Source organism: Homalodisca vitripennis, chromosome 4, assembly GCF_021130785.1.
Source record: "Homalodisca vitripennis isolate AUS2020 chromosome 4, UT_GWSS_2.1, whole genome shotgun sequence".
NCBI classification, from domain to species: Eukaryota; Metazoa; Arthropoda; class Insecta; order Hemiptera; family Cicadellidae; genus Homalodisca; species Homalodisca vitripennis.
The window spans coordinates 191548898-191562141 of record NC_060210.1 but is presented as its reverse complement, the minus strand read 5'-3'; the positions used below and the strand labels follow the sequence as shown (position 1 = coordinate 191562141).

Here is a 13244-nt window from a genome sequence, read left to right as displayed (position 1 = left end):
CAACGATAAATATAAATTGAAACAGCAAGAATTTGATAAATATATTTACATTCAGTAGGTTTGAACATATTGAACACTAGAGAAATATGTTCTCGTCAATTTGTGTGGTACATTATTTTAATCTTCTCTAGTCTTAATATAATTTAAAACCATCTCAAGTTGGTGACAAGTCTAATCAACAGTCTTCCTGAAAGTATTAAACAACGAAATAAAATAAATGTAAAGCTCAGTTAAAAAACCATTTTGGTGTCAAAGGCATTTTACTCCGTGGACGAGTTTACGATGAGTCGCTGGAATATTTAAGTAGGCTACACATACATTTACAAAATCGGCATTGCAGGCTTTGTACAGGTGGATATGCATTACTGGCTTTGTAAGTTTTGTGCACGCGGATATGTATTACTGATCTTGCCGGCTTTGTACAAGCAAGCGGATACTCGTATGTATTTCTGGCCTTAATATTTTTGTACAGACGGATATGCATTACTGGCAGTTTGGCCAGGCCAGAGAGGACACCCATTTATTACACTATGTATGGGAGCCGGATAAGTTAAACAGGTCACCTGAATATAAGTATAGTTTTCTCATCCATTTTCCATACATTCTCCGTTTAAGTGTGTGTTTGTTTTTTATTTTTTTTTTAGTATGAGTGACTTTTAATCATGAGTTGCCAATTACATAGTGTGTTCATAACGAGAACCACCAGAGAGACTATAATACGTATATTATTTTCATTTGCGTGCATCCATTCAACAATTTATTTTCCAAAATGTACATCAATATCGTCCTTAAGTGTTTATCAGCATCCAGATTCCCTATTTTGGATTGATCAGCAATACGAACTTACAACAGGTACTCACGCTAACTATTAACAATAAGATTTCAATGTCCACATACAGTTTTCTGTACTTTTACCACTTTTAGCTAGGATTGGAACCAGTCCACCTTGCTACACTACTAATTTTGCATAAACATCGATTAGTGGAAATAATTACTCGTCATTATAAATTCAGTAGGGCTTAATTTTTAATTTAAAAAGGCTTTAATTAAGTAACATGAATATTTAGTCCCTAAAAAGAGTTTCAAAATTGAAAATACAATAATCACGTGAACATTCATTCAGGAATTAACATCGATTTCTCTGCTATGTCTCTAAGTTTTGAGGTCATTCTGTATCGTAAAATGAAGTGCTTTTTTTCGATTCAGGACTAAGATATTCACCATTATGGAGCTACAGGAAAGGATACTTTAAAATACTGAAAATATAACGACTGCTTTTGAACGTTTGCCTCCGCAAGTTGTCAGATTGATAAATGGTTTCCCTGAGAGCATAAATAATCTCACCGATTCATCGCAACTCAAAGATCAGCTGAAACCAGTATTTGTGTACAAAGTGAACGGGTTCAAAGCAAAACTTTGAGAATATTAATGATTTCATTAAAAACTAATGGCTGAGACAATGAGAATACGTCTTTACCAAAACTACACTGTATTCAGTAGTCTAAGTGTCTTTGGTGTTGAAACGATTCAAAGAATTTTTTTTTCTTTTTTTAAGGAGAGGCCGATCCCCTTTAAGCCTTATTCTGTCCGTCCTCATGGGCCACTGGCCTGTGCGAGGATCTTATCAAACAGAATAAGGGGGAGAGTCGATACAGTACGAGGTTGATGGTACTGATAAAAAGTGCAACGGTCACAGACAGGATTTGAACCTGCGCTATCTCTAACTTAGACCCAAAGTCCAACGACTTAGACCGCTCGGCCATCGGCACTCCCAATTCTTTTCGAGCTTCTTTGTCGCTGACCTTTGGATCTCTTTAAACGAATATTACTCCAGATTCCAAGGTTCAAGTCTGTGAAGCGTTAGATTTCAGACGCTGCACTAAGAGGAAGGTGAACTAAATGTAAACTCAACATTCATATTGAATTAATTCTTCCCAACATAGCTAGGTTATGTGTAAAAAACACTATTTTTCGGGTCGTCGGGTCAGAAACATCATAGTCCACTCAATTCTGCATCTGATCAGACAATAAGATTAACCTAGATTATATTACCTTTTGTAGTCTAGGTATCCCTGATGTTGCAACGTTTTGATTGGTTCATTTTTATATTTCTTAAAACGAACATGTCTCCAGATTCCACGAGTCAAGTTTGTGACAGAATCAGATTTCAGACGCTGCACTAAGCAGAAGGTGAATCTGAACTCAACATTTACACCTCAAACTAAGGGGTGTAAAAGTTCAGTCGTGATATTAAATGAAATAAGTACACGACATACATATTTTAGGGAAAAAATACGACGTTTGTAATAAATGTAAAAATATATTTTCTTGTAATAAAGAATATTATTACAATTAATAGAATCATATTGATGTAGGCCAGAAATTTAAAATTATAAATCTTATATTTCACAAGTTAGAAGCTGGAATACTTAATTTTTAATCTCCTTCTAGCGTTGCTTTCATTAAAATGTGGAACTAGATAACTCAAGTTAGCTGGAGATTAGTTAGATCGACGGAGGGGATAAGCGAGAATCGTGTAATAGAGTTTCTAGTCGGCAATTACAGTCATCTGGCTAGAGACTCGCGGCTGAGCCCTAATTGGTGGTAACTGATGATTCCTGGTAATAGTTTTATCTACGTTTACCATCTAAAATATCTTTTGAACAAACCCAGACAAAACTCCTGGATCTGTCGCAATTGTGGATGTAATGAAAAATAATTACAATAAACTTGTTAATTGTTGGCAGTAAACTGCCTTTAATAGCACGCAGCGACAGTTTATTATTGGCTGAGCGTTAGCGAAGCCTATCACTCGATGGTTGTAAAAATTTATTTTCTGTCTGTTTGTCTACGCAATTTCTTGAACACGATATGACCTATAGATTTGAAATTTTGCATGAAGCTTAATTTCTTTAAAGTCATTAAGTACCATGATTGGTCTATGTCATTCCGTGGGATTTGGCTGAGCTTTAGCTAATATTTATCCTTTGGTATTATGGTACGCATAAAGGCAACGAGAAAATAACAGAATAAGCAAATTTGTAAGCAAGTTAAGAATAATTATATGAGATATTGACAAATGACATACTCGCACATATATATGAAAAAAAAGAAAATTTAATTATACCAAAAGATAAAATAAAACCTCCTAGGTCACTATGTATATAATATATTGCAATTAGAAGAAGGTTATGGTGAGAAGGGATGATTCATGCGCGTTTTGATTTTAGCTCCGGTTCACCTTCATCTTACGTGCAGCATCTGAAATCTGATGCTGTTGTAGACTTGACTCCATAAATCTGGAGTCATGTTCGTCTGAAGGGATCCAAAAATAGTCGCGACGAAGGAACTAACCCTCCCACATCGTTTCGACATCAGAGACACCCAAACTACAAAAAAGTAGTACAATTTAGGTGAAAAAGTATTTTCATTGTCTCATCCTAAATTGTGCACCTGACTATAGTCGGTATTCTCAATTGTGCACCTGACTATAGTCGGTGTTCTCAATTGTGCACCTGACTATTCACCTGACTATAGTCGGTGTTCTCAATTGTGCACCTGACTATAGTCGGTGTTCTCAATTGTGCACCTGACTATAGTCGGTGTTCTCAATTGTGCACCTGATGAGACAAAGATAATATCTATTTAGAGATCATGAGGAATGAGATAGTTTTATGGCGAGTCCCTCGAAATATCTATTCCACGTTCATTAAGCATCTTGTCAATTATTATTACTTGCCATTTCATTCACCTCTGACTTACACAAAGGAATTTTTCAAGCTGACGGTGGTTCTAAAATTCACCACCGATACTGTCCATCTTGTATTCTCTTTACAAATCATGAGGGATGAGGAAGCTTTCTTAGCGAACTCCTCAAAATGTCTATTCCACGTTTTTTAGGTTTACTGTCAATTATTTTATACTAGGTATTTCATCTCTGTTTTGAACAAAAGGATTTTTTTTCAGCTGACTTAGCGGTTAAGTAATTCACTACCACTCTTACTATCACTTCCTTTTCCATATATTTATATTCATTTCATCTTGTTTTCGCGTTCATTGCCAGCAATGACAAAAAAGACATACATTCCACATCAGAGTAACGTTTAAAATAAACATCTGAGATTTACCAAGGGCAGATGGAGGATAAAACTATTGTTGTATGCGCGCTTTGATATATACGAGTATACTATACGCTCTGATGTAATTAGATCTCTCACTGAGTAACCAATGGAAAGACGGCGTTATTGATCTCTACACTGACCTCATGGGAAAGTTCAATCCCTCACCAGTTACGGTTCCCACACAAACATGGCACACAAAGTCAACAGGGGAGTTCGCAACATGAATGCTGATGACCCTCAAGATTAACACTTTATTGGGCTAACGCGTTTTTCATTCGTATCGTAAATTACTCCCTTTGCAGAATAGGAATAGGAACTTTTACAGCTGGAATGGAAAAATTCAAGATTGATATTATAAATAATACTTCAGTCAAACACACTGTTGAGGTATTTGATAAAAGTAAAAACTTACGTCACTCTGGCTGCCGAACTTGCGGAATATCTTGCCCTGGGTGGAGGAAGAAGTGGGCATGCAGTGCATGGATCTTCGAAACCCGTGTCTCGCAAAACCCAATGGGCTGAAAACACGCAAGTTAGCAGTCATTCTCAAGCTACATTTCAATACTGAGACCTTAATATGATATTTTAAATCATGGACAATGGAGATGTTTAATACATAAGGCACAAATACTTTATTATATAGAATTTTAATAGCCTTGGTGATTTTAGAGAGAATGTAAATAACTAATATTTGGTAAGCTATAACCACTTACAAGGATATCAGGTGTTAGGACATTTTTCATCGTTATATGTTAAACATATATGATAATATTTTACCAGGATAGTAATCTATCATCTTCTTAAGTTGTCAAAAAAACTCAAGCAAATGCATGAATGATTACAGGAAGTACTAATTATGTCACTGGTCAAAACCAGGCACTTGGGAAAAGGTTCTATTTTAAAACGTAAAAAATAAAAATGTCATTTATAGCCACATATTTTACGTAAAATCTGGCTTTGCAAACTGTTCTGCACGCACTAGAACTCTATGTCCCGATTAATTCAAATTCTCACAAAAACATTTGCGCTAGCGATTTATAAATTTAAAATCATAAAAATTCAAAGACACATCCCATTTAGCAAAATTTAAAAGATTGAAAGACACTGCCTTTTAAGCGCCCGCCCTCTTTCCTGCCTCCAAGACAATCTTAAAATTGTCGCTAAAAATAAAAGTAAACGTCGTCTCCATTAAAAGGATTGCACCACCTCGATGACGTCATGAGCAGAGCTATTGTCATAGTGATATTAATCTCTCACCGCACTCCTACAGATTGGCGCGGACCTCTCGCACTCGGTTCAGCGCTATCGTACACCACCTCGATGACGTCATGAGCAGAGCTATTGCCATAATGATATTAATCTCTCACCGCACTCCTACAGATTGGCGCGGACCTCTCGCACTCGGTTCAGCGCTATCGTACACCATCTCGATGACGTCATGAGCAGAGCTATTGCCATAATGATATTAATCTCTCACCGCACTCCTACAGATTGGCGCGGACCTCTCGTACTCGGTTCAGCGCTATCGTACACCACCTCGATGACGTCATGAGCAGAGCTATTGCCATAATGATATTAATCTCTCACCGCACTCCTACAGATTGGCGCGGACCTCTCGCTCTCGGTTCAGCGCTATCGTACACCACCTCGATGACGTCATGAGCAGAGCTATTGCCATAATGATATTAATCTCTCACCGCACTCCTACAGATTGGCGCGGACCTCTCGTACTCGGTTCAGCGCTATCGTACACCACCTCGATGACGTCATGAGCAGAGCTATTGCCATAATGATATTAATCTCTCACCGCACTCCTACAGATTGGCGCGGACCTCTCGCACTCGGTTCAGCGCTATCGTACACCACCTCGATGACGTCATGAGCAGAGCTATTGCCATAATGATATTAATCTCTCACCGCACTCCTACAGATTGGCGCGGACCTCTCGCACTCGGTTCAGCGCTATCGTACACCACCTCGATGACGTCATGAGCAGAGCTATTGCCATAATGATATTAATCTCTCACCGCACTCCTACAGATTGGCGCGGACCTCTCGTACTCGGTTCAGCGCTATCGTACACCATCTCGATGACGTCATGAGCAGAGCTATTGTCATAGTGATATTAATCTCTCACCGCACTCCTACAGATTGGCGCGGACCTCTCGCACTCGGTTCAGCGCTATCGTACACCACCTCGATGACGTCATGAGCAGAGCTATTGTCATAGTGATATTAATCTCTCACCGCACTCCTACAGATTGGCGCGGACCTCTCGTATTCGGTTCAGCGCTATCGTACACCACCTCGATGACGTCATGAGCAGAGCTATTGTCATAGTGATATTAATCTCTCACCGCACTCCTACAGATTGGCGCGGACCTCTCGCACTCGGTTCAGCGCTATCGTACACCACCTCGATGACGTCATGAGCAGAGCTATTGTCATAGTGATATTAATCTCTCACCGCACTCCTACAGATTGGCGCGGACCTCTCGTACTCGGTTCAGCGCTATCGTACACCACCTCGATGAGGTCATGAGCAGAGCTATTGTCATAGTGACATTAATCTCTCACCGCACTCCTACAGATTGGCGCGGACCTCTCGCACTCGGTTCAGTGCTATCGTACACCATCTCGGTACGTGGGAGTGTGATTATGTACTGACTTCATTACACCACAGGGCAGTGTAAAGGTAAGGGGTTAAACAATCAGTACGGTACTGAAAATTTTATTGTTATGGTTTTTCGTCATCATTAGTAAGAAATTCTTACTCTAATGATGTAAGAGTAAGATGTAAGTAATAAGATGTTTAATGTAACACATTAACATCTTATTACTGCATTTCCTGTTGTAGAAAGGCACTTTAGGAATACAAACATTAGGGATTATTCGTTCGTATTTTCATCCCTTAGCATGAAACATGTGCAAAGAAAGTTTAATGTTTTAAATGGTAAATTTGTACTGTAAGTTCCGTACAGGTTTTTAATTATTGACAATTACCAGAGAACTTTCCGGTAATGGTAGAATTACATGATCTGGAATCTTACGATGTTAAAAAATGAAACAAAGTATCTATTGGTTAACAAGTGTATACCTTACTAATTAGAAAGTAAATTGTTTTGTGTTTACTAATATTATAACATCACTAATGAAGAAAAGATACACATATGTTTTTTTAATGCATCAATCGATCATTGATTGACACAAAGACGATATACTTCTACGTATTTGATGTACAGAAATATATCGCTAATACATAAGTGAAGTATTTGTTTGTGTTTGATAACTTCATAAAAAAAAAATTCGAGTACAAAAAAGTGAATCGATCATTGATAAACGCACAAGCGAAGTACTTCTCTAAATCATTAATAAGTCCATACATCGATCCCTGATAAACTCACAAGTTTTTGATAAGTTCATAAATTGATCGCTGTTGAACATGCAAGAAAGGAGGGAAAACGATATTATTTTGTGTTCAAGACCATTTATATATAGTGATATATGATACGTTTATCTGAACTATTGGTATATTGTATTTCAGTCAAGCACTGCAAGAACATTTTCAGTTTGACTCGCTGCAATATTTGCAAGGCACATTATAAAGATAAATAAAATGCTATATATTTAGACGAATATGACGTAATTGTTTCACACTTGTAAGGACGCATATTGTTTGTATATTTTTGTATATCGTCTAATTAATTAATGAGGCCTATAGACTTGCTTGTTATTAGTAATATTGACCACACATATCTGGTGTAAAGGTCACGGATACAATTTTTTTCGGCAGGCCACGAAATTGTTACATTAACGGGTATAAGGACACAATTTTTGTTTCCACTAAACTAAAATAATGACGGCCTCATATTTTACCAGGCGAAGTTAGGGCTAACGCCCTCTCTAAAACTTAACCTGGGAACCAACGGCTTAAAGGTGACTTCCGAACCACCACCAATGAATGGCCGGGCAGGCGGGCTGCTTGCAAGGACAGGATCGCTCAGCGGTCACCCATCCAAGCAGCAGCCACGCTCGACATAGCTTGATCCGGTTATCTTGCGATAACCATTGTTCCCGCTACACTACGCCATTGGCTACTCATTGAATACTGATTAAGATTCAATTACATACTTTTAGAAGACGATAACGTAAATGTCGAACGTAATCTAACCACACTGCTAGCAGTAGCAGACCGCATGGCTCGTCACTTCTCACACCCGGTGCGGTGTCTCTCGTTCGCTCCGCTCTAGTGGCCGTGACGAGTGAGAACCTCCGACTGTGACGATTCTATTTCATTTACCATTTTATATGCATTATAGTAATCGCATATTTCCATTTCTCTTTGTCAACTACTGCGTATGTTCTAGGAACTTGAACGTTGATATGGTTTGTAACCCAATTCATCCTTCACAAGGAGACACTTCTGGGTGTCTGCCCGGTTGAATCTGCACTGGGTAAAGCAAAACCCGATGGGTCACTTACATTTGGGAAATCCCATAAATGTCCATGCATGGCTCTGGGAGTTTTGGAATTGATCAATACTTTCAATGTTTGTGGCTACTATATTATTGGTCGCAGGTCTAGTTAAAGTTTTTACAAACACAGTCATCATGCCAAAAGTTCAGTGTTTTGAGACTAGCAAAGTTTAATTCTATAATGTACATAAGTATCGTTGAGTGTTTAAAAAAAACTCCTTCTGACAGACAGTATGTATAGGGGAGATAAGAAGTAGAAGAAAGCTGGCAGCTTATTGGACAAAAAACGGTTAGGTAAGCTAAAGACAGATGACACTTTCGTGAACTTTCATCAAAGTTTTGGGTACTTTGGTGTTATTTTACGGAGGCCACTATTAAATTTTTCGAAGATGTTTTCTTACGGGAGTGTTAAAAAACAGAGTGGCTTCTTTCTCACCAACATTGTCAAATCGATTGTCATAATGACATGTAATTCTCCCAATAAGTCAAATAAAGTCAGTTCTTATAGTCCCCGGTAAGAAAATCTCTTCCAAAAATAGTGACCTCCGGATAATTCTAATGTACCCATTTTTGTAAGAAGTATGTGTGGATACATTGGTCATGAGTTAATTGTTCCTAGTCTACAGATCAAAAAGTTTTGAGGAAAATACTTAAACTTAATGGTTATAAACCTCTACCGTATAGGCTTTGAAGCCAGATGATAAACTAAAGAGGCATGACTTTGATATTGTTATCCTGTATGAACAAGGAATGGATCAACAATGTATAAACTACATTGTGATCATTTAGTGTTGAATCTACCTTTCACTTATCCTGTGAACGTGCATCGTCACAGCGTTCGTATATGAACAATGAAAGCAGCGAATCAGAGCTACAATTGAACCAGTTACCCTAGAAGTCCTGATGAAAGTATGGGAGGCAATAAAAGTCGCTTGAACGTCAGCTGGGTGGTTCATGACTCACATTGAGCTCAGATAAACTGAAGTATAACGGTGTAAAGTATACTTTAATTCTATTTTAGTCTCAAGCAGCTTAAGTAGTTGTTTTGCATACATTGTAAGTATATATAATGCCTACAATATGTTCTCATTAAAGTACCCTTCTACCGCAAGAACCCAATAAAATAATATCTTGTGCACACAATTATTACTTAAAGTAATAATTGCTCACTATCATTGGGAAATAAAAAGTATTGAAATTTAAATTAAGGAACTTACAAACCTAAATGACAGAAAATTCAATAGTGTTTCTAAAAACAGTTTTTAAATTGTATGACAATTAGATTTCAAACATGCCGTAGTACTATTGAGAGTCAACTTTAAACTTTGTCAAAGTTAAAAGTTAAACTACAGTTTAGTGAAATAAAAATTAGCAAACAAGCAAGATCTTGTCCAATGAACATTATAATTTTTGTAGCAATGTTTTAATCTAGATCTGACCTGAGACTTGGAGGTTTTTGTACTTAGAAGTACTTGTCATATTGAACACTGCAATGAAAGATAATTTAAAGATGTCGTTCAGTTACATTCTGTTAATTTGTTGTTATTTTTAGATTTTGATATTATGAAATTATTATTTTATATACATACACAAAAATATATATATATATATATGTTTTTTTTAATTAATTTGTGTTGACCGTTACTAAAAATATTTATCACTTTTATCTACAGTTAGTATAATTTATTGTTTAGTCATGTGTATTCACATGGATGTGCCCAGATCGACGTCCAGCTCTGTTACCTGTCAGAAATGTTTCTTATTATTATATATTATTATTACTGTTTTTTTCTAATTATTTTTCTCTATTTACTTATTTGTTCATTCTTATGTATTTATTTACTTAGGTACTGTTATTATATTTATGTTCATACTGCATAGATTTTTGTTTATATTAGCTGGTTTCTTTGTTTTTTACAGTTTTTATGATTTTGTAAAAATCAAATTTAAAAACATTTGTAAATTACATTATTATAAATACATATAATAGCATACCAACTGATAGTTTGATAAACTATTGGAATATGTAGTATGTTATGTATTTATAGAAAATAAACGTTTTTGAACTTCGAACTTGAAATTGAACAATGCATCAAAATAAAATCCACAAGACAATCTATATATTTAAACTAATTTGAATATTTTTCATATACATGTGGGCAGTCTGTAACAGCTGGTGAAGGTCATTGATATGTACCTTAAACAGGTGAGGCTCCTGGAATACACTAGATATTAAAATACTGCATTTCGTACAATATAACCAATCCTCAATACATTCTGCTTTTTTTATAGTTCTCGAACCTGTAGAGCAGATACTCTAAGGGTTCATATCTTCAACTTCGAGAAAAGTATTCTTTTTTCCAACCGATACAATACCTTCTAAAGGGCAATATAGATTTCAATTTTCTGAAATTTCAACAAGGTCATGTTTAGCCAAAGCTGGTTATTGAGAAATGTTCTCCATCAAAACAGAAGCTTAATTTATTCAAGAATTAAGTACGGAAATTTGGGAACTAGTAAACAGGGCGTGATTGGCTGGTAATTGTTCAAATTAGAAAGATTTCCAGAAATATTGAATGGGATAACTACACGCCTTCGCAAAGAATATTTTTCACTGACATGCACAGGTCAGAACTTTTTTCATTACAAAGGAAACTTATACATTTCTAATTGCCCAAACTCAACTTCAAGTATCTAGATACACAATTAATTATGACTCTCCAAGGCACTTTATAAATTCTAACATAAGATTAAGTGATTAAATTATTTATTTTCATCTTATGTGAAACTAAACTAAAATTACTTAAAATCGTTAATATATATTTTACAATGTGACTAAATTTACCTGATATAAAATTCGTCATCGTCATCGACTAGTTTCTCACACGAAGCGGCCAGAGGTTTCCTCTCAACTGAAACTAAGCACACATTCTTATTAATATTTTAAATTAAAATAAATATGTAAGTTGTGCAAATAATTTAATAAAAACCTAAATTTAAACATCAAAGTACTTGCATTAAGCACTTGTATGACTATGTACTAGGTAGCCTGTTCAGCAATTAATTATTTTCAAAAATCGTAATAAAGATGTGTTAAAACAAACTACATTCGTCACGTGATAGCCTATATATCATTACAAATACTATAATGTAAAAATTTCAAGCCCTAATAAGATACAAAATTTTAAACTCCGCACTGTTTTTAGTTTTTAATAAGGTACTTTTCCAATATTTTCTTCCAGTTTCGACCATTCGCACATTTTGGTGTTCATTAAAAAAGTGTAATCATGATATTCTGTATAATGATGGTTGTGCCAGAGTTAAGTATGGAGAATAAACACAATTTTACTAGTTTGTTGCTTTAAGGGTTCTCTTTAAAAAGGAATTATTAAAAGCAATTTGATGAAATTCATTAAAATCAGTGACATTGATACGTAAGAAAACTTTCTTCAGTAAAGCTTTTTACTAAAAATTAGCTGTTTTCCACCGCTTCGCACGCTTTTCGTAAGCTTTGCCCGTGTATGAGCACTTCTGGTTCAAGTGAATTATATTTCCAGTGCCATTGTAAAGTTTTCTTTGCTGTCGCGATCAAGATAATCTGTAAAAAGCGTAGGTTTATAGCCATTGTACACGTACATCTACTAATAAAGTGGTCTAACACTCAAGCTTCAAGTTCCACTAGAAATTTATTTTAAAGATACATCAAAACTTAACGCCTTCTAATAGTGTTTGGCTATTTAATATACGTAACTGTCTCGTAATTGCAGTTTATAATGTGCAGGGGCTTTGATAAATTTTATATTTTCCAGCGCTGCCCGGTGAGGAGTTACATTAATGGGCATAGCATATAAACCCTTTACGTGGAAAAATACGTATACATACAAATGTTCATATTGATCGGTCAAATAGTATATAAAGAACATACAGACAAACTTTGATTTTTATATGTATACAAAAGAGGCCGATCGCACATTAAGCCTTATCTGTCCGTCTTCGTGGACCACTGGCCTATGCGAGGGTCATAGAGAGACAGTATAAGGGGGGAGTCAATACAGTATATGGTCAATGGTACTGATATAAAGTGCTACGGTAATTGTCAGGATATGAACCTGCGCTATCTCTAACTCAGATCCAAATTCTGACGTCATAGATCGCTAGTGATATTAGATTTTAGCTATTAGATTATTATTACATATCTATAATTATTGATAATTATTAAGGCTCTTATAATTAATCAGTTGACAAGGTTCAGTGTGAACAAAGTTGTTGTTGAGAAATAATTGATGGATGATCGTCACCAGTCCGTTGAAGCCAGAGCCTGCTAGCATATTCGTGATCAGCCAGTAAGAATCGTGCGATGTTGGCAAGTTGTGCCTAACTATGACGGTGCGGCGCTTGGCCAATACCACCTAGAATATATGGCCTAGTGCTCTTGCAAAATATAGCTGTGGGTTTACATTTGTTACAAAAAGCAGTATTACATTTGTCGGTTCGAATACGAGCTATATAATATCATCCGTAAATATGTTTTAAATCGGTTAATTAGCTCACCCCACAGCCTAGAGTCATGCCCATGATTTTTTTAGACGTCACAAATTTGAATCACGAGGATCACTCATTTTACAGCTGCATATAATATGCAGTGGGC

General features: G+C 36.1%; 1 protein-coding gene across 3 annotated transcripts in view; it reads right to left on the bottom strand.

Annotated features, from left to right (window-relative positions):
• LOC124360830 (pleckstrin homology domain-containing family G member 5) overlaps positions 1–13244 on the bottom strand; it is a 346877-nt gene that overhangs the window by 174762 nt on the left and 158871 nt on the right. For all 3 annotated transcript variants that reach the window (XM_046814769.1, XM_046814770.1, XM_046814768.1), the window contains 2 exons: positions 11442–11514; positions 4534–4639 (listed from right to left, as the gene is read on the bottom strand). In XM_046814769.1, the coding sequence (XP_046670725.1) occupies positions 4534–4639; positions 11442–11514 (179 nt within the window). The remainder of the gene's footprint in view (positions 1–4533; positions 4640–11441; positions 11515–13244) is intronic.